Raw genomic sequence first — 23230 nt, 5'->3', positions numbered from 1 at the left:
ATAGACGGGGGTGACGTAAACGTACTCGCAAACACAGAAGAAAAATACATCTCCTTCAGTAAACGATTCGTACATGACGGTGCGAATCGTCACAACCGACTCACACTTAGATTTGTAGATTCTTATAGATTTTTGTCCCGAGCCTTGTCAAATTTAGTTTCCCTTATGCCAATAGAACATCTTAAAATCACAAAATCCTTTTTTCCTGCCGATGCTGACTTTGCATTAGTACATCGCAAAGGAGTTTTTCCATACGAGTACGTAACGTCACTCTCGGTATTGGACGAAAACGTGTTACCGCCGCCAGAATCCTTCAGAGACAGCCTACGCAAGGAGGACGTAAAAGAAGAAGATTATGCTCACGCCCGACGCGTATGGTCACACTTCAATTGCACAACCCTCGGAGACTATGCCGACTTGTATTTGAAAACAGACGTGTTGCTGTTGGCGGACGTCTTCGAGGGCTTTCGGGACCAGTGTCTGGAACATTACGACCTCGATCCAGCCCACTGGTTGACCTTACCGTCGTACGCTTGGGACGTGATGCTCTTCAAAACTGACGTGACCCTGGATACCCTACAGGACGTAGATATGTACCTGTTCTTCGAGAAAGGGATCCGGGGTGGCTTGACCCAGTGCGCAACCCGACACGCTGTCGCCAATAATAAATACACCAACGCTACCACCGTCAACAATCCTTCAACATCAGCAGGTGGTAGCAGGAGTAGCAACAATAAGAGGCGAATTGAAAATGGCGTCAGCCGAGACGGTCGGTTCGCACCTTCGACTAGCGTTAGCGCCGTAGATAACAACAACCACATATATGGAGATTATATTATGTACTACGACGCAAACAACCTATACGGATGGGCCATGTCGCAGTCGCTCCCGTACAAAGATTTCGAGTGGCTGTCGCGTCAGGAAATAGACGAATTGGTCATCGAGGACATACCGGCAGACGGAGATGTAGGCTACGTCTTGGAGGTGGATTTTGAGTATCCACGAGATCCTCGACTCCATGACAAACACCGAGACCTGCCGTTCTGTCCGGAACTGCGGAAAGCGCCTCGAGACCAATTGCCATATGCGGACGACGTCCTCCGCACATACAGCGTAGGCAAATCTGCTAAACTAATGGTCACCCTGTTTGATAAAGACGCATACGTAATCCATTATCGAGCACTTCAGCAGGCGATGGACAACGGATTGCGTGTGCGTCGGATACATCGTGTTCTGCGCTTCAAGCAGCGAAAGTGGCTACAACCGTACGTGGCGATGAATACCAGACTCAGGCAGCAGGCCAAGAACAAGTTCGAGGTGGAACTATTTAAGCTTATGGTCAACGCTGTCTATGGTATGAGCCTCCAGAATGTAAGAAAACATATTAACATAAAATTGGCTACAAACCCGAAAACGTACACCAAGTATGTGGCCAAGTCTAATTTCAGTGACCGGACGTGGTACAACAAAGACTTGGCCCTACTACACATGAAGAAAGTCCGCGTCATCTTGGACAAGCCGGTGTACGCGGGTATGTGCATTCTGGACCACAGTAAGACGTGGATGTACGGATTCCACTACCGTCTGCAAGAGCGGTATGGAATAGATCGGCTCAGACTTCTCTACATAGACACAGACGGGCTGATCTATTTAATCCGTACCGTAGACGTCTACGAGGACATGGTGAATCACCTGGACGACTTCGACACCAGCAACTATCCCCGGGACCATATCTGCTACGATCCAACCAACGCCCGGGTCCTGGGGAAATTCAAGGACGAAGCCAATGGGGTGATCATTAGTGAATTCATCGGCCTGATGGCGAAACTGTACTGCTTCATGTTCCTGCGGAGCGATAGCAGCGAAGACGGTGTCGGCGACGGTTTACCACCTGTGAAACGGGCCAAGGGGGTGAATCGCGCCGTAGTGGCCAAAGGCCTGACTGTAGACGATTACAGACGATGTCTACAGGAACAGCGGGTCTTGTACACGGATAACGATCGGTTTCAGTCCCGACACCACATAATATACTCCGTTGTGGTGTCGAAACGATCGATGGCGCCGTACGACGACAAACGTTATATCGAAGAGGACGGCGTCAATACGTTACCGTGGGGTCACTATAAAATTCCAGCGCACCGGGCAATGCTTTTGGCTCCAGAAGACAGCAACGGGAACTCCAGTAGATGCCACAGTCGTCGCAACATTGCATCGTCACCGTCAGCGACAATGGATGCGAGCGATAACGACGTTGACATCGAAGAAGTAGATTGAAGCAGTACAACAATAACATCTACATAGTGCGCGTGTTTGCGGTGCATAAGCCTCGGATCGTCGTCGTGGTGGTGATGGCAAAGACAATTGACGGACAACAACTAGTTAATTATATTAGGAACCAAATATACTAGGAATTAAATTTTATTAGGTAGCAAATTCTAATTTATTTAGGAATCAATTAGTAACAATTTTTAGTTACTAATTTCATTCAGATTTTATATTGAATAAAGTAATAAATTATTTTAACTGTGATATTAGATAAAAAAAAAATTGTTTTATTTTAATATTTATTTATATAATGTTATTATAATAATAAAATATATAGTGAATTGTCACTAACTTGTTTTGATTTATATAGAGTCATAATGGTAAATAAAGCAAAACCAAATATTTTTCAATATAAACATGTGTTTTTATTTTTCCCAAATTTACTAATTCTAATGTACATTAGATAATTATAAATATATATTTTTTTGCAAAAATTCAATTCGATATCTATACAATTCAAATAGAAAAGAAAAGAAAAAAAAAACTCAGGTAAGTGTATGGTATGGTCAGTGGTGATAAAGCATATGGAAGAGTCTTCGGACCAGGAAGTCGTTGTTGGCTGCATCGGTGGGTGTGATGACAGAAGATGTGTCACCGTTGAACAGCTGTACAAAATCGTTCATTGTCTTGTCGTACATTATGCGACAGTACAGGTAAGTTAGACAGTAGTGTCCACACACGGAAGTGTCGTGGCGTTGGAGTTGGTACTTGTTCGAGACGTAACGACGAGAATTTCGTCTGAGAAACTGTTGGTATTCGGCCAAAAACGGTTGACGGCCGAAACTGTCGAAATATTCTATATGCGTAGCTTCACTGTCCATGTAGAAGGCCACCCAATGTTCCCCGCTTTCCGTGTGCGGCATTGTGTTGACTACTATGGCCGTCGAAGGTTCGATACGTGTTGGCAGGCGGTCTGACGCGTACACTCCTGTGTTCGCTATTTTCTCGCGTGGTAGTTGAGACAAATATTTTGTGATGTCGGTAGTATTCATTATCATTTAATTATTATAATTCTTCGTAGTCGTAGCCGTCTCCTTCTTCGTATTTGTTGTCCTCGTTCTCTTCTTCTTCTTCTTCGGAAATGGTATCGAGACCGCTGATACCACTGCTGTTGATCGATGTAGTCGTCACTGTCATCGATGCTTGGGTTATCAGTGACGGTGATGATGCAGCCGCAGCTGTTGATATACCGTTGTCAACTTCGTCATTGTAGCAAGTCCTCAACTGTTGTCTACTACAAAGGTAGCACGACGACAAACCGCAGTGTGCGTTCTCTTTTGTGGCAGCGGAAGTAAGCAGTAACCAACCGCGTAAGAGAGTGCAGTTAGACAGTGAACAACGGTGTTTTACGCTCTTGTGTTGACCGCATCGCAACACGTTGGCAGACAGTAGATTACCGACCGAAGCCAGTGATCCACAACCCATATCACTCAAGTCCACCACAACCGTAGTCGAGGTGGTAGCAGCAGCAGCAGCAGCAGCTATCTCGTTGGTCCATCTGTCGTACTTGTTATTTTGTGCGAAAATCTGCCCGATAGTCATACCGTCCGACGCGGTGACGATTAAATTCTTGACTACATATTCTTTCTTTTCCACTCCTTTCACATAGACGACGCTGCGACGTGAGAGACATGTGCGCAGTTTATCAATCAACACGTAGTAGGGCACGTCACCACGATTCCAGTCGAGTCCGTGACAGTGTTTGGACAACCAGTAGGACTCTCTGAGTTTATCTGCGGACAGTGAATCACGATCGAACGGCGCACGTGCTACGTGATGTAGTAACAAAGTACCTGTTGACACGTCGACCACACTGGCCTCTTTCACTATGAATTCGTTGTTGTTGTCCTTGAAACATTGTAAGTCCAAAACAACTGCTGTAGATTCCTGTTTATAATTATGTGTTGGTGTTTGTGTCTGCTGGCGCGACGGAGCGTGACGGTAACAACGATCCATCACGGTCGAATGTCGATGTTAGACTGAGCTGAGTGGCGGTGACGTAGGCATGAGCTGCGGATGCTCGTGTATTTTTGTTTTATTTGTTGTTGTTTTTATCCACTAAAATCCACGGACACGTTGCGGTGTCGATCCACTTCGATGACGTTGTCTAATTCGGCGTACACTATACAGTTGACGGACGCGGCCAACGCTTCTTTGAATTGCAGTTCGATGCGTAAATTACCGTTACGCACCAGGTTCCAGTGACTTGATTCACCGGCCGACATGTCCGGCGTCAAGTCGAACGCCATCAAGCAGTAGCCATTCGGATACTCCGTTCTGTCGATCTCGTTGCCCTTGTCGGCGAACTGTATTCCGGTGCCGGTGAACAACGTATGATATGCGAGAGCGTACAGTTTTGAGTCGCCCGTGAAGGCCGGTGTCAACGCCTTACAGGGCACTTGTTCACCGTCGATGTAAAGAGCGAAATAGTTCAAATTGAAATGTTGAAAATTGAACGGGTTCTTCTTGAAATCGCCGTTGAACGCCACGTTGTCCACCAGTCCTACGATGATACGTTTCGGCAACTGTCCCAGGAACACGCTGTCCAACGTCTTGCCCAGGATACCACTCGGCAGCGTGATGGATTTCACGTCCACGCGTGTAATCGGATACTTGGCCGTGCCACTCTCCAGCGTCTTGCTGTGCGCCACCAACACGCCGGGATTGATCTTACAACGACGGACGAACAGATTCGCCTCTCGAATGTGCACCTTGCAATCCGTCGCAGTTTTTGACATGACGGCAAACGAGTTTCTCGATCTGACGAGACGCAATCGCATTTCGACACCGTTCAACATGAACTTGTCTTGATTGCACAAGTCCAGATGTAAATTGCCCACCATGTCGACGTATGTGCTCTTCTTGACGAATCCTCGTCGCTTGACCAGTCCGTCATTGGCAATGTCGCAATCGTCCATTTTGTCGGCTTTGTCTTCGTAGAACAGCGTAGTCGTGAGATGTGACTTTTTCGCACTACCACCGTAGTTCAGTAGGTTTTCCAAATAGGCACGATACGCGTACGTATTGTTTTGCGGTGACACCAGTTTGTGATTGACGAACAGATCCACTTGACTGAACAGTGAGTGCAGCCAATTGTTTACCGGACCAATTTCTTCCACTAACGCCTCTTCCACTTTTGTGCCGTCGCCTTTCACTATTGTCGCCTCGACGTGTAACAGTGTTTGCGTCAAGTCCGTGTATTCTTCTCCGTTAGCCGGTATGACGAACTCTATAGGCGAATCGTCTGTCAAAGACGAGATAGGCTTGTACTGAATCCACTTACCGTTCTCTATACTAGTCTGAGTGGGTGGTAACGAGAATAAATCCAATTCGGTTTTCACACATTCGCACGATTTCTGATGGATGAACGACATGTTGTTGTTGTAGAAAAATTTTATCACGTCTAATTGAATATATCTATTGCCGGTAATCCTACTCGTGCTCTCGTTCTTTTCGTAGATCGAATCTTTTTAGACCTGCTCCTGCGCGTCGTCCTCCTCTTACTGCCTGTTGTAGAACGTCGAGTTTTCGTTCTTTTAATCCTTTTGGTCGTAGTTCTGCGCCGTTTATTCGTTTTCTTATGCTGTCTCTTGGTGGCGGTAGAATATTTTCTCATGCTCCTCTTCCTCCTCCGTTTAGTGGCGGTAGCAGTGGACGTCCGTACTCTTAGAAGTGTCGCCAACGACTGTGGCGTGACGCGACGTATTCGTCTTTTCTTATACACCGCGCCACCGCCACCACTCAATACACGTTCTACTTTGTCATCAGCTCTGCGTTTCAGCGAGCCGGTAAATTCTTTGAGACGAGCAGCAGCCGCGTACTTGGGATGTTGCGTACCACCGGCGGACACCAAGTCACCCAAGAATCCGACTCCCGAACGTAACGCCTCCTTGCCGACAGTGGTCGCGCCGGACTTCAGTAACGGTGCCACAGAACGTACGAGTCCGGCGAGAAAACTGCCGATACCGTGTCCACGCTGGAATGCCGCACCTCTGTACACGGACGACACGCCATGTCCCGACTGTTGCAATTGTCGCCGGTAGTATGCCAAATACGGATCGTTCGTATTCATCGTTGCTGCTGCTGCTGCCACTGATGTTTATGCTATCGTCGTCGTCGTCGTCGTCGTCGTCGTCGTCGTCGTCGTCGTCGTCGTCGTCTATTTAAGCTGTCGCGAGCGATCGGCGCAGTTGTAGCTTCATGCACGTAGTCCCGAAGTGGAATGGCAGTCGATCACCCGTGCTGCCCCTTAAGTCGATTTCCACGTTCTCGAACGCACTCTTGATGACGGGCACGTAGTGTGGATCCGTGAAATGAACGGTCTTGTGTGCGCCGTACACGTAGTTTGACGTATCGATGTTGACGATCTTCAATAACGGCGCCACCGTATCGCCAACCAATTGTGGCTCGACCAAATCGCAATACACGTACATGTCACCCGGCAGTCCGGCTTGTATGTTGGCCGGCAGTTTTGCTTTCTTGTTGCTCTTCAAGTCCGTCTCGGCGGGATCAAACCCCATCTGCAGCGCGAGACCTGTGCTCAATTCCATTTGTACCACGTGACTGCGAATCGCTATATCCACCACTTTGGTGTTTCTGTCGTAGACGAACGTGGCGTAAAACTGTAAGCTTTCCATAGTGTTTATCACTCGTATCAGTTCTTCGATATCTTTGTAGTTGCCGGGCTCAACGTTGAGAATTTTCACCTTGACTTTGTTGGTTTTGTCGGAACCACCGGTGGCTATGTCGCTGAGACCTTCGTAGTAGATGAATATTTTCGCGTCTTTGCCCACCGTCAGAAACGAACAGGGATAATGCGCTTCGACCAGTGCCACTTCCCATTCACCGTCCGTCAGATGTATCGACGTGGGCAGTTGAGTGATATAATCGGCCACAGTGTTGTTCGGATAGTAGTTCATCGAACTGTTACTGGGCAGTGTCAAATAGAACTGACTGTGTTTGCTCATTTTTTTTATTATAATTATTATTATTTATTTATTTTGTTTTTTTTTTGCTGATGCGTGCCTTATAATTGTTTAACTTCCGACGCCGGTATCCAAGAGTTAAACTCGTTACCGTAACCTATCCACTTGACGAGGTAACGCTTACTGCGACCGACACCTTTGGTGTCAAGTATTTTATCGATTTCGTACAGACGGTCCGGTGGCAGAGTGATCTTCTGCAATTCTTCTTCGTAGAAACGACCGATCAATGGTGATCCATTCAAATCACGCAACAAGTACAACGGCAACGGATGATGGCCGTATTCGCGGTCCACGACAAACACTTCTTTACTCCAGTTCGTCTCGTATCCTTTGGTGAACGTACCTTTTTCCTTAGCGATACGCACCGTGTCACCCGCTATGAATTTCGCCTTTCTACGCTTAGGCAATTTAGTCTTGATGCCGCTGCCACTGCCACTGCTGTACATGTTCTTCCACACTCTATAAACGATTTTCTTATCTTCTTTCTTCACGTCTATCGGCCGTAAGCCTCTGCCACCGTCAGTGCCCAAACTTCTGTGTGCACTTCGATTGTAGGCGTTCACCAGTTTTTGTAACACGTTGATGTAACGGTGCGTGTTTTTGTACGTGAGATAGCGCCACATGCGTGATTTCAAAGTGCGATTGACACGTTCAACGACCGCCGATTTCACGTCGGGGTTCTGTGTCGTGACGTATCTGACATTGTATTTTCTGAACAATTGTTTCACCTTGGCGCCGGTGAATTCCGTACCCTTGTCCGTCTGCAGACATCTCGGAGGTGTGACGGTGGTTTTTTTAAATATGTTCTCGAACGCGTTGGCCACTTCTGCGCCGCTCTTAGTTTTCAACGGCACCACGTACAATCTTTTACTGAACACGTCTATCGCCGTCAACAGATAATTGATTCCGTCGTTGAACGCACTCAGACCGCGCATGTCATTCAAATCTGCTTGCCACAATTCGTCCGGACCGAATATAACGTAACGGTTGCGTGCGAATCGTTTACGCACCGGCTTGTGCAATGTGTAAGTGTCTTGTGTTCGTAACCAGTCCAACACCACTTTTCGTGTTGTCTTTTTATTTTTCCCCTTGTTATTGTTTTTCTTCTCAATCCCGTCACGAATCGCTCGCACTAGAGGTGTGACGCCACCGTATGATGCCGGATCTTCGGGATCGTAGTACAATCGTTCCATGATTTATCCGCACTATGGTGAAAACGGTTCCCACCTGTCCAACGGTGAAAGTGATTGATCTCTATCTTGCTGTTGTTGTGTTCGTTGTCTTCGATGAGCCGCCAACGAGGGTAACGGTGACGTAGGTGATAGCGTCCGCTGCTGATTAACGTAAGCAGAACGTAAACGATCGCGCATAGGTGTTCTCGGTGCCGACGATATGATCGGACTACTTGCCGCAGCCGACGCCACGTCACCACGTAACGATCTGTATCCCGCACCCAGATACTGTAACGCCGTTGAATTGTTTATATACTCCTTGGGCACATTCATGTCGCGTAACGCGTTCATGACTTCGTACCAACCGGCGGGCATGTAATCCACCATACGGACTCTCACTATGCAGTGTAATATGTCCACGATGTTCGAATCGGGAATTTTTTCATTTCGCACATACACCGCAAAGTCCTTATCCCAATTTATCACACTACCTTCGCGGACGATGAATCGTAACAGATTACGCACATCCGGCTTGTACGTTTTAGAAAAAGTGTCCACTATCTCCTCCACTGTACCGGGTGGCGGCGACGACGCTGATGCTGCTTGCAGTAATGATGCTGCTGATGATGATGATGATGTTGATGTCTCTATGATGGGAATACTGATCGGTTGTCTATTGACAGAGGCAAAATGTAAAAATCTTTGCAACACCTGTTGATATTGCTTCCATTTTTCGTAATCGCTCAAAGTTTTATCCGTCAATATGCGATGCATTTCATTATCGATACTGTTGCCTCTGTCATCTCCGAATCGATTCGATGACGACTTTATATTATCATTGTTGTTGTTTTTGTTGTTGTTGTTGTTGTTGTTTTCACCACTGTTGCGTAACCGCTCGATCAACTCTTGCGGTACGACGACCATTTTCTTCGCGTACTCCATTATTATTGTGGGATGGATTTATGAAGTATGGCTTGTAGTACGGTGCTCAACAGTATGGGCAGTAGGAAACCGCCTCCTTTCTGTACTAGATATTGGCGTTTCTTAGCCCAAGTCTCACCTCTTTTTACCAATCGTCTGAGATTCGTTTTATACTTGTTCAATTGTCTCTTGCGTTTGTCAGACACCGATACGTTACCGCGTAACAGGTTGTATGCGCACTCGCACACCGACCGTATACGACTGATGTCGCACACCTTTAACAGCGCTTTACGTTCCTTCGGTGTAGCGTGTACGAGTGCCGACAGTAGAGCCGCGTCTTTCCTCACACACTGCGACATGACGACTGATACTTACCCGATGTGGATGTGTTCTATTTATTATTAATGTGGCCCCTGCTACCACTAATCTTCGGTAGGTATACAGAATTAATCGGATCGTCCGGAAAGATAGTCGAACGAATGCGCATCTCATCCGGTGTAGATTGTTTTAAGTCTATCAGCAGATATGCGTGTGGATCGCGTGTAGCGTCCGCGTATGCTTCCTCTATAAATTTAGTATTATCCGGATAGATTTGACGAGCTAAATGTTTTATCTGAGCCCGATCTCTAGGGTTCTTAAAACACACTATGTAATGAGCATTAAGGGAAATATCTCTCTGACCGCGACCTTGATGAAACAGATTCTGCGTTATAAAGAAAACACTCAAGCTTTTGTGATGTGATCCTTTAGTGAACAGATCCACCACACTGCTGTCTGTTTCACGCATCATATCGTCCACGATGATCAAATTAGGTACACTTCCGTCGAAATCGTTCATGTCTGGCAGACTGTTTCTGTACTGGACAATACCTCCTCTGCCTCTGCTGCCACTGCTACTGCTCTGTTGGACAATATCATTCGAGTGCGGATGATGCCAATATATGTTAGCAAAATCCGTATCACAAATTTCATTTGAGTGATCTATGAATCGCATGACGAATTGTGATTTACCAGAGCCCGAAGGGCCGGCTACTATGGCCGAAAACGGATGTTTCCACCTCAAGTCCATTTTGCTTACTGACTACACTAACAACACCACAAACTAATTTATGATAATTATTTATAACAATAGGGAAAAAGGTGTGTAAATAAAAAGACTATTTGATTATGCTGTGAACGTGACTATACGTATTGACTTACAAAACCTATCAAAGTTACAATTTCATTTTAAGAAAATTACAATAATCATTAGTTTTTTGAGGTTAGTAAAAATGATAATAAAAACAGTTTTGTACATTAATTTAAATTTATTTCAAACAAACTCCAATGGAGTATATTTACTGCCAGCTGGAGCGCTTCTTCTGACGAGGCATAGTCGATCACCGAATCCCCTGTTGTACTGCTCAATGCGTTGATCTGTGATCGCCTCGTTAAAGCGTCGTGGTAGGTAGACACGGATGTAGAGCTCATCGCCGAGTAGTCCTTCCAGCACAACCATGATAGTCTCTCCGTACGGTGTGGTCACTCGTTCGAATTTCACAATACGATAAGCGCACTCTTCACAAAGATCGATGATCTTCGTGTATGGCGTGTTTAATTGCACGGCGTTGAGTTCATTTTTTAAGTCCATCACATCACTGCTGCCTCCACCTCCACTACCACCGACACTGACTGACTCGCATTTCGGCATAATAAATGTTTTAGTGAAAAAAGTTTAAGTCAAGCAAAACTGTACACACGTTCGATCCGCACAGTGGTTAGACGATGAATGAATTGTTGTAGAAGCAGCGACAGCGCAGTGGTGGGGTGAAGAATGCAGGTGTGTCTCAATATTTCTCAGAATCCACCCCTGTAGGAGAGTCTAGCACAGACCGGTTTTTTGTAGTTGTTTCTTTTTGTTTCGTCCCCTCGACTGCAGCTGCGCATCAACACGTGGCTTCTTGGAAACGCTGCTATTGTTGGTATAATCTTTTGTCTCATCCGATTGCATCATCTTCTCTGGAGCCACAGAACGTTTCTTCCTTTGTTTTATTCTTCCGCCGTTTTCGATTGCGCAATCCATTGGTCGGCGCCACGCGGGTAGCGGCGTCATTGACTTTCTCACACCGTGTATTTTCGGGACTCCTGTCAAACGATCGACCCATAAATTCTCTAATTGTGACAGTAAATGATTCACACTGTTGTATATTTTATCTCCTTTCTTTTCATTCAAATATATGCCGCAACTGTGTGTTTGCACTCCTTCCTCAAATAAATGTAATTTCAATAAAACTCGCCCTCGATTAGCGGGATTCTGTACGGTGTATTGAAAATCTTCGTCAATCCACGTAATGGCTGGCGAATCGTTAGCCGATCTAAACACCCATCCTTCGTCTTGCCCTTGACCTAGTTCATCTTCTTTTTCTTCTTCTTTGTTAATTTCACTACCAATATCAGCTTGCACATTTACATCACGAGTCTTCTTCTTCTTGTTGTTATTAATTTTCTCCTGCTTATGCTGTTGCTGCTGCTGTAATTGTTTCAGCTCAAAGTCTGGCTGCTCCACATGTTCTGTAGAAAAACCACTGATTGCGTTATCCTCCAAAGCTTGTATCTCCTCCATAATAAAACGTATTGTTTTTTCTGTATCAGCAATATTAGACATACCGACGTCACCAGTAGTAGTACTAGTAGTAGTAGTAGTCATAGTGAACATAACACTATGAACGCACGACACGAGTTTACTCAACGCACTCACAGAACTAACTGAATTGTCGGCGGTTGTATCATGTGATATTGACACCACCACTAGCGTTTTGCTGCGGGTAAACCAACAACTAATACTACGATATGACGTCATCACAAGGTGACGTCAGGACCTAGATACGTGGGTGGTCCAACTCGAAAACTGTACAGCACGACATTGCACCTTCCAGTTTTCTCGTTACAGTGCACTTAACTCACTAAAGCTTAGGTGGTCTTTAAAAAGACCGTTTGACGCCGAAGGAAAAGGGAAAGGAAAAGGAGGCGAGGTGAAGAATAATGATATAATTGTCTTTTTATTTCTTCAGCTCCTCGATTTCATCGTCGAGTTCTCTCATTCTCTTAGAATCATCTGCCCACCAGCTCCATTCAAAGTCGTCCCTGGGCTGACGGGACCAAATACGAAAAAATTTAATATGCAACTCTTTCTGCTCCTCCAGCAGCCGAAGTAGAGTCGCCTGACGTTCCCGCTCCCGCTCCTCTGCCACAGCGCACGCCCGGTGTAAATCGGCGTCGTCTATATCGCTCGCCCACTCTTGCTGTTTCTCTTGCTGTTGGTTGGCCATCTCGTGTGAACTCCAAACCCTATCTGAAGGTAGCGTATGAGTAACGCAGTATAGCCAGAGAGAGGGGGTGGGGATAGGATGCACGACGCAGAAACGATGGAAGTTTCCACGAAGGTCCAGTGGTAAACAACACGTGTTCCTTTGTTGGCGTAAAGCGATGGAATGTTCCAGAAGGTTATCCATTGTTATATTGGACTAAACAATGCCTTTAGAAACTCTTCTAATGGATCTGTCAATCATCCGTTAAGTGGATTCCTTTGTATCCTAGGACCAAAGGGAGTGCCTACCATAAAAGCTTTCCATTGTATCGAAAGATCAAAGGGACAGCCGCCAGCATCTCGCTCCGTGGGTGGTATGGCACATCCTAGGGGTGCAGGATGGGACGGACGAGACGATGGGTGGGGGGGGGGGGGGGAGGTGCCTTCATGCCTGGGTGGTCTGGCACATCGCTCCGTGGGTGGTCTCAAAAACTAAACAGTGCGAGTATGGACCATATAGTTTTCTCATTAAAGTGAACTTAACTCACTAAGGCTTAGGTGGTCTTTAAAAAGACCGTTTTATGATGAAGCAGGAGGAGGATTAGGGGAAGGATGATTTAAATTCTGTTTATTTCTTCAACTCCATAATCCTATTTTGAAGTTTTGCCCATCGTACCATATCTGCATCATGATGAGCCCACTCTACGTCGTCCCGAGGCTGGGAGCACCAAACATGCTCTATTTTGTAACTCAGCTCTCTCTCCTCCTCCTCCAGCAGCTGAAGTAGAATCGCCTGATGTTCCCGATCCCGCTCCTCCGCCTCGACGCACGCCCGGTGTAAATCGGCGTCGTCGATATCGTTCGCCCACTGTTGTTGTTTGTCAGCCATCTCGTGCAAAGTCCAAACCCTAACTGAAGGGAACGGGCGAGTAACGCAGTGTAGCCAGAGAGAGGGGGTAAAGAATGTGCGACGCAGAAACGATAGAAACTTCCACGAAGATCCAGTGGTAAACAACAACAGGTGTTCCTTTGTCGGCGTCAATCGAAGGAACGTTCTAGAAGCTTTCCTTTGTTAGTGAACTAAACAAAGCTTTTTAGATGCTTGTCAAGATTTGCTCACCTTCGTCAAATGTAATAGTCTTACTAAAAGCTTTTAGAAACTCAAATAATGGATCCGTCAATCACCTGTTAAGTGGATTCCTTTGTATCCTAGGATCAGAGGGAGCGCCGACTACACCTCTCTCCGTGGGAGGTCTAGCACATCCGGAGGTGTAGGATGTGCAGGGGGAGGGGGATGTGTCGGGGGAAGGGGGATGTGCAGGGGGGGGGGGATGTGCAGGGGGAGGGGGATGTGCAGGGGGAGGGGGAGGTGCAGTGGCGTGGGGAGGTGCATGGCGGGGGAGGTGCAGGGGGAGGGGGATGTGCAGTGGGAGGGGGATGTGCAGTGGGAGGGGGATGTGCAGGGGGAGGGGGAGGTGCAGTGGGAGGGGGAGGTGCAGGGGGAGGTGCAGGGGGAGGTGCAGGGGGAGGGGGAGGTGCATGGCGGGGGAGGTGCAGGGGGAGGGGGATGTGCAGTGGGAGGGGGATGTGCAGGGGGAGGGGGAGGGGGGAGGGGGGGGGGGGAGGTGCCACCGTGGGTGGTCTGGCACATCAGTGCACATCAATTGCACATCGCGCAAAGCACCCATAACAATACTACTATTATTTTTGTTTTCAAGATGAACAGTCGGTATATTGATTGTTGGAACATTTTCAGTTATTGCGCAATCATTAAGGCCATATTGTTACTATACAATAATCTTACAAGAGTATTTTTATCAATTTTATACATACTCTTTTCATCTTAGTTAGGGTTTACGAAGTAAAGACAAATTAATACTGAAATAATGATCAAGCATATAAATTAAACATAGGTCTAAGGTTTCCTACTACATAAATTGATTATATTACTATTATATCTTAAATTGGTCAAGTGTAACTGGTTAAAGTAAACCATTTTGCGTCAACGACTATAATCGCTGATGGTCTTCTGCTACAGTAAAATTTAGCAGCGAGGAAATGAGAGCAATAAACAACAAACTTTGTACAAACTGAGGAACAGATTTGATCGTTGTATAAATTACATCATTAAACAACCACGCAAAAGTTTGTTGCGTGTCATGCTAGCTTCCTAAAGTATTACGGAAATTGATGCCTACTACAAACGAATAAGTCAACGGATTGTAAAGATACATCCTATTAATATTTTCGGGGTCCTAAACTTCCAAAGGCTACCTTACCTGCGTACGCTGCTGCTCCAATATGATTTAATAAATTCTGCTAACAAATTCCATTACAAGTGCATTTATGGACGATACTTAGACAATAATGCGTAACAAAACAAGTCTGCATAGGTTTTTTTTTTCCGAACTTGATCATATTTACATGTGGTATTTTGTTGAACCCAGTACTATTGGTTATTTATTTTGAACATTCATGTCGAATCAAAGAAGTGCTGAAATACGAAAACAAACCGTGGTTTAATCTATATTCAACTATTCACAAACAAACCTTGTATCAGAAATATTTTTTTTCATAAAGGGTACAAATATGTGGCATAAGTTTGAACACCCTTTACATTTACCTGTAATGATTAATTTGAATTTTCACCCACTAAATTGTTTGCCTTCTCAAGTGTATCTCTGGTTATCAGAGTACCCGTCCTTTGTCCGGTTGACGTATTGAGTTGACGTCATTCTAGTGTCTTGTATTTGCAACGAGTAGATAACAAGGAAGGGGGCTATTTGTTCTCTGAAATTTCCTGTAGGACATAGTTACACTTCTACCATTGATTTGATAAATTTTACAGAATAAAAGTTATAATGTATAGCTTATTTTTAATTTTGTTTTTAATTTTTTATCTTTGATTATAATTAAGGTACGTGGTGACGAACTGTTAAGCTACTTAATATGATGTCTAACTTGCTCTGATGCACGTCGAAAATCGAACAATACAATACATTATTTCATTATAACGTATTGAATTATCATAAAAAGAATCAAAAGATAAAAATAATCTTCACACTTACAGACTCCAACAGACCTTTATATAATAGCATGGGTTAGATACGAGGTTTGTATTTCAAATAATAAAATATTGGTCTTCTTTGCAGTAGATTAAAAAAAGTATATTGGATCCTGAAAAACATTCAAAGACATAAATTACTACTGAATAGCCCTCAGTCTTCTAGCTATTTTTATGATCTGGAAATATTATTTCTAAGTCATGGCTTCAATCTTAAATTATATGTTAAACCTCTCCTCTAGTCTACGATTGATTCGTTTGTACAGTAAATGTTTTTTAATATTAAAATATAATTTATCATTGATTAAGCTATACATTATTAAACGTAATGTGACAAATAGTATTATATTATTACAAAGCTCACGTCATACAGTAAAGGAGCCTTTAATTAATAGATGGTTGATTGGGAAGATAATCGTTCATAAATCAAGTTAATTGATGAAAATGTCCGTCAATCTCTGTTTTTAAATTATTTTACTTACAATTACTTCATTTAATGAATATTTAATTAATCATGACCCAATATTTAGCTAAATGAGCACTAATCAGACATTTGGTCTAAAATTAAAAATATTGATGAGATACCTTATTTAAAATTGGCAGTTATTGCAATTAGCAAGCAAATCAGCTTTGGACAAATTATAGAATAGTATGTTTTAGTTGAGTAAAACTGTTTAGTTACTAAATTGATATTAAGTTTGACGTTATTTAAATGATGTTCAGTTCTTAAAAACTGCAACAAATAATCGTCATATTCATGTCAATGAGGAGTAACAATTAAATTAGTAAAAGATACGATTATGGTAGAAGCATATTTATGTAAGCCAAGAGCGGGTCTTGAACACATTACAGAACACGTGTTTATCTTGGTAGCCTACTTGTCCCATTGTGTTGGTTTTGGCACAAGACATCTCGTTTGTTACTTGTCCTGTATGGCTTACATTATAAGCACATTTAATCAATTTTATGTTATGAGTAGATACTTATAAAATATAATATATTTCATATCACTGTATAAAACGTATGCAAAGTTGGACTCCTTACAAAATTACACTACTTAATACTACTAAAAATAAAGGAGTGATTGATATTTCCAAACATTGTGAATATTAGGTTATTTTTGGATTTGACATATTGGACCATCCTAAGAGTGAATTAATTCAGCAAAAAATAAGTACTTTTCCCCAATTAAATGTTACAATGTATACAATTTTTTTATTGTTGAACCTAACATTTGAAATTGTTTAATGTTTTTTAAGAATCTATTAGATATTTTCCCAGTTTTAACTACTACCTAGGACTTTCTTTCAGTCCTGATAACATATAATTTACGTCAATAAGTTAAACCTAGTATATTTAACACTGCGAATGGGGCATACGAAAAAGATATAAATGATCAATAATATTTTCGTAATTTACTACAAAACTACTAAATCGAATGTAATTAAATATGATTGCACTTCTTGCAATCAATTATAATAAGCATGAAGTGCATCTTTTATTGAGCGTTTCTACAGCATGGTTTGAAAACATCTTGCTCACCAACGAAAGCAAATTATGAAAATATTTCTTTTCGATATTTTGACCCCTTTTTAATTAGGAAAATGTATTAACAAAGAAGTATACAACTGAAGAGGGCTTTATTTGTAAGAAATTTGATTGAAAATTTACTGTGATTGTACATGTACAGAATTTTAAATCATTCAATTATTATTTTTTTTATTTTATTTCGACTCTCACGTTCTTACATAATATTTACTGTTAGATTTAATTTACATCGAAGAATTAACTCTTGTATCCGTTGAAATGCGTTAGTTATATTAATAATATTCAATAGTAAGACTATTGAAACGGATGAAAATAATTTGAGCTTGATTACGGTTAAAGCAGGAAATAACCAGCCATTAAAAACACACTTTCGAAGCATAAACAATAATAGAACTTTACAAAGTAAGATCACCTTACAAGACGTTAAATTATAAAAAGTTTTAAACCTTTTACAAAGATGTTCAACTATTTTTAAAACGAATCACGAGTAAAACCACATCTTATTTACCAAACAATCATATCTTTAAAACAATCTTTTAATCTAAAACTAAAACAATGGTCCAGTTATGTTGACTGTTCAAACAAAGACTACAATATAATTACAATATTTTTTACATTATATAGATTGTCCCGGGAGTTTTTATACGGAATAAAAGAAATTTTTATTTGATTTGATTTGTATTTGAAGTCTATTAATATATTAGGGCATTTTCTTTTTGATTAAAAAACACATCTAAATATGATATTTAAATTTCAAAGTCCTTAGTTTGTCACACAGCCAAAATTTCGTTTTTCCCTTTTTTTTAGTGGTTAATATACGAAATTTAAACTTATTTATGACAACTAGACAAAAGTAAACAAATTATGACAATTTTTCAAAGTCATAAAACAAAATAGCGGCCATTTAAAACGTTTGTGAAATCATCGGTTTTTAGCTATTTAAGAAACAAAATTTTATATTAAAAGCTGCAATGATTGCTTGTTTTCAAATGCATGTACAACTTTCGAACCTCTTTAATGATTTACTTCAAACTAGAAAGATATCAGATTTATATGTACAAATTTAAAAGGCTGCAATTATTTAAACATTTCAACCTTTAATGCATTGAAATCAAGTTTTTAAAGCGTAGATTTTCCACCTTAAAATGATTTTGACACTTGTGTTTATTGTTCCAGACTGACCGTGATAATATGTGAGTGCCACTATGACGTCACCTCCTACTATGACGTCACTATCTACGGAGACGTTCTACTTTTATCTCACCTGGGACGTTAACGAAACCTAGACCTATGGAGGTTTCCAACTCCACCAACGACAGCTACTACAGCCTGGACGACCAGGATCCTGATGAGGTGTTCTTCGAGTTCATCGCCTACGGGGTCCTTCTCAACCTCATCGGGGTGATGGGGATCATCGGGAATGTCATCTCCATGATCATCCTCTCCAGGCCGCAGATGAGGTCGTCCATCAACTACCTACTGATAGGCCTCGCTCGGTGTGACACTGTGCTCATAGTAACATCTATATTCCTGTTCGGGATCCCTGCTATCTACCAGTACACGAGGACAGACATCTTGTACAATTACGAGTTCTATATTTACCCCTTCCTGTGTCTCATAGTGTTCCCTGTAGCTTTGATAGCGCAGACAGTGTCAGTGTACTTGACCTTGACGGTGACCTTGGAACGATTCGTGGCTGTGTGTCACCCCCTGCAAGCCAGGTCACTGTGTACCTACGGTCGGGCCAAGCTCTACGTGGTGCTAATTATTATTTTCTCAACTCTCTATAATTTATCGAGATTCTGGGAGATCAGTGTGGTAGAGGTGTATCACCCGTATACTAACACTACTGTGTATATGACGCAGCCGTCAGAGCTTAGGAAAAACAATATATACATATCGGTGTATATTCACTGGCTCTACATGGTCTTCATATATTTTTTGCCGTTTAGCTGCTTAGCTGTGCTCAATGGTGCTATTTATAGACAGGTAATGCTTAGAGTGGTTTTATAACATATTAGGATCGAGGCTAAGAAACCGAACTTGAACTTGGTTGAATTTAACTGAATTCTGACATAGCCAACAATCCCAATTAAGACTAATACATTGAGTAGTGTTGTAAACTATTATAAAATAACAGTACTATTACGAAAATACTTAGTTTTCAGCCAGTCACCCATCATTTGGTATATCACTTTGGAGAGGTTTAAATACTTAACATATTCTATCCATCGTAATTATTTAAATATTTTAAACTTGTTAACCAAGTAACTTGGTTTGTTTAGGAAACTTGCCTTGAGGTGGCAGTTTGTTCATGTACGTTGTTAATTAAAACCTGCACAAAGTTTATATTTTGAATAAAAACTGCTACATAATTACCTGTTCAAATTTCAATGCATACAATCTTTTGCAAGTTGTTATCGTACTTGACTGTAAAATACAGATAAATGCACATGTTGTGCAATGTTACTATTCAATGAAAACTAAGCACAATAACCATGAACTTACTTCCTTATAGTGTAAAGATATTTTTCAGGGCATAGACCACATCAATCGGTAGCACTTGATATTTAATTCATAGTAAGGCCACCCATAAGTGCTTACAATTAACTAACTATCCTCGCAGAACACGTATAGTAGGTACTTGCGAACTGTGAAATGAAAGTTTAATAAAAGAGAAAATATATTCTTCTTCCATCGTTTTACAAAATTAAAAATGAAATAACTACAATGTATCCATAAACCGGTATTGAAGGTGTATTACGTGTTGCAGGTACGACGAGCAAACCAAGAGCGCCAGAGACTCTCTCGCCTCCAAAAGAAAGAGATTGGGCTGGCTACCATGCTGCTGTGCGTCGTCGTAGTATTCGTCGTCTGCAACATCCTCCCCCTGGTGAACAACGTGCTTGAGAACTTCTACGGGATAATCGTGGACCAGCTGACCAAGACCAGCAACCTTCTGGTCACCTTCAACTCCTCCATCAACTTCGTCATCTACGTCATTTTCGGGGAGAAGTTCAAGAGGCTGTTCCTCAAGATGTTCTGTTCTCACGGTATGTTGACCTGTGCGAGTGCCCTGGGAGGAAGGGACTCTCCAGATGGCGCCACCCACGAGGACAGCCTCATATCCAACGGGGACGGTAGGAACTACTCCGTCAGAGGAACTCACTTGTGTCAGATCCACCGATCTGGGACGACCATCGTGAGGAATGGACGTTCCGGCAAGAACTTCCACAGGAGTATGAGAGTAACGCGCACTCTGTCGCCCGGACCTTGCGTCTACTACCCGGCCCGCTCTGGCAAGGCTAGTGACCAATGGGAGAACGAGGTCACCACGACGACGACGCTTAACCAGCTGTGAGTCATCTGTCACTGGGGAAAAGCTACCTGCTCTTTACATGTACAGCATATGTGTTACCTGTCGACCCGTCTAGTCATTAGCTTACCTGTAGTGTTAGGGGAGTTTTGCTATAGGATATTCAAAGACCGTGAAATTCTTTCTTGTTTTAAAACAAATTTAATTATTGTAAAAATAGCTTTTTATCATATACATCTGCAGACACGTACTACATGAAAACTATGAAAAAAACCCACGATTATTCAGTCATAATATAAAATCCTATACAATCAATAGCATTATTATATTACTACGTATATTATCCCACCACCACAAATGAAGCTTTGGATTTTAAAATTATCAATCACTATAAAAGGAAAAACTTAAAGAAATGTCATCAGATATTAAATATTAAGTACACCTGCTAAAAAAAAAAAAACTTATATGCATTGACTTTTAGAAACCTTTTTTACCAGCAGTTTTTGATCAAGCAACGCATTTTTGCAGTCTCCAATATTCGTCAATGTTCTTATAATAATCTCTCCGTTCGCTATGTAAAATAGGGTGTTATCACAAAAAAAAAACTGTTTAATCAATTGTTTTAATGTTTTTTTTTCGTATATGAAACTTTATTTTAATGTGGTGGATCATGTTTTTTTGCACACTCTTGTAAATATTATTCTTAACCATTTACACATTATAGACCTCCCTAGAATCTCTGACTGATCACATAGCTTACGTATACGTTGTAATCTTGTAAGTATGTACATATTTGATATCTCTAGTCAGTATCATAAATCTGGTCTCATTTGTAAACATAGATGTAAGTCTTTGCTGTGCTAAATTACTTAGAGCTGTAAAATACAAGCCGCAATATGGCTATATATCAAAGCTGATCTGTTTACCCACAAAGGCCACAGGGTATGTAATAAAGTTGATGTAGATTTACTCAAAGTATTTTTATATACATTCTCTTCTACAGTACTGTTTCGTCTCTATTATCGTGCAAATATACTTATAAATGTAAAGAAAATGCCGTGTAAATTTCCTTGTGATAAACGAAGTATGGGATATTCAAAACTTTAGCTGTTAACAACAGACGAACAATAAAAAAGATTTTTAAATGTATGGAGTATAATTAAATTCCAGATAGGCAAAAATTATCTAAAACTTTTTGTTATTTTTTATGGGTAAACTATACGCATTATGAGAGAAGTTTCAAACGTAGCTTTTAAAAGGAGTACATTAAACCACAAAATATGATCATCGAAAAATAACAATTGAAATACATATTATTTTATTTTACATTTTGTAGATGGTGTATAGTTAAAGATTTTTTTATATAAGTAGGAGATGTAATTGAAAAAGGAAATATTGTTTCTTAGTTAACAAAGGTAGATTTATACCCCAATATTGTATTATATTATAAGATATTTAATAAAATAATAATGAAGTTTAGATTTTCTTCATCAAGCGAGCTGTGATAATATAAAGGCATGTCCTTATTACTTTCGATATATTCTTGCTGTAATAACTACCAAGATTGTATTAGGCATTTTAAGTGTACACGCACTAATAAATTGTAAAATAACTTCATATATTCTAGATATATATGATAGGCAGTTATTATGTAAATTAATGACCGAAATTATTTATGCTATAACTCAAACCATTCGAAATCTAACGTGTTGTTTAAATATTGTTCTTTTTGCCACTATCAGTTTATATATATCATGTATAACGATGAACCTCAAAATACACAGAATATCATAGCATGTGTTTTCTTATAGTTTCCCTGGCACATTACCCGTGACCACAGATTTTTAAAAATATATATTTTTGTGTTCGCTGCACATTACCCTATGTCTGAGAATTTGATCTACTACTATGCATAAACTTACCTCGCAAACTTATTTCTCTCTTGTGCCAACGTTTAATATAATAAATTTGAATGATATAAAGTCAACAGTATTACACTCGTTGATCGATAAATGTAATTTGTTATTGTACGCCAAAAGGAACGCTTGAAGGCAAGGATAAGAACAATTTAAATATTTCAGAAAGCAAATGCGTTTTATATTTTGTATATGCTGTATTTAGTCGAGCTTAACGAATATTCCATACCTATTATTTACACGATACTCTGTAATATGGTATTTACTTTAAAGTGTAATTGAATATAAAATACATCAAGTTACTTTCCCCTAGCGTAAAATCAAGATGAAACAAAATAATAAATGATAAATAATATGCAAGAGGCAGGAGATAGTATGCGATGGAAGGTGGTATCATTGACTAGGTCTATACACTGCTCAATTGACTATTACATATTTACTGTAGGTTACTTACTTAATCAGTGTGCGTCTGTGCAAATCTTCTCTCACTTCAACGCTTTTCACATCGTCACAATTGCTGTTTTATTGTAAAATTATCGGATTTGAAATGCGTATCGTATAGGCCTATGATGGGATAAAAACCTATTTTGTCAAGCAACATTTGTTTACAAGATGATTTTTCACACAAAAAATGCAAGAATGCATGACAATTTACCTCGTATTTCGTCGTTTTTATTTATGCGTAAACTGCCTGTTC

The 23230-nt window shown here is 41.4% G+C and overlaps 3 protein-coding genes across 3 annotated transcripts in view; 1 reads left to right on the top strand and 2 right to left on the bottom strand.

The window, feature by feature from the left end:
- Positions 1-22403, top strand: part of LOC128991873 (FMRFamide receptor) — an 80094-nt gene extending 57691 nt beyond the window's left edge. Inside the window, exons 2-3 of the mRNA XM_054415120.1 lie at positions 18478-19290; positions 20075-22403. Coding sequence (XP_054271095.1) covers positions 18592-19290; positions 20075-20662 — 1287 coding nt within the window. The 5' untranslated portion in view covers positions 18478-18591 and the 3' untranslated portion in view covers positions 20663-22403. The remainder of the gene's footprint in view (positions 1-18477; positions 19291-20074) is intronic.
- On the bottom strand, positions 4377-5699 carry LOC128992921 (uncharacterized protein F54H12.2-like). Its single transcript, XM_054416666.1, has one exon. It carries the CDS (start codon positions 5697-5699, stop codon positions 4377-4379), a length of 1323 nt encoding a protein of 440 aa, XP_054272641.1.
- Positions 7352-8503, bottom strand: LOC128992920 (uncharacterized). The gene has a single exon (XM_054416664.1). The coding sequence runs from the start codon at positions 8501-8503 to the stop codon at positions 7352-7354; it is 1152 nt and encodes a 383-aa protein (XP_054272639.1).
- Positions 22404-23230: the final 827 nt, after the last annotated feature.

This window comes from Macrosteles quadrilineatus, unplaced genomic scaffold (assembly GCF_028750875.1).
Source record: "Macrosteles quadrilineatus isolate MER2022 unplaced genomic scaffold, UCM_ALF_1.0 Scaffold_4__1_contigs__length_99947679, whole genome shotgun sequence".
NCBI classification, from domain to species: Eukaryota; Metazoa; Arthropoda; class Insecta; order Hemiptera; family Cicadellidae; genus Macrosteles; species Macrosteles quadrilineatus.
The sequence above is the reverse complement of the archived record's forward strand: the minus strand, read 5'-3'. Positions and strand labels throughout refer to the sequence as shown.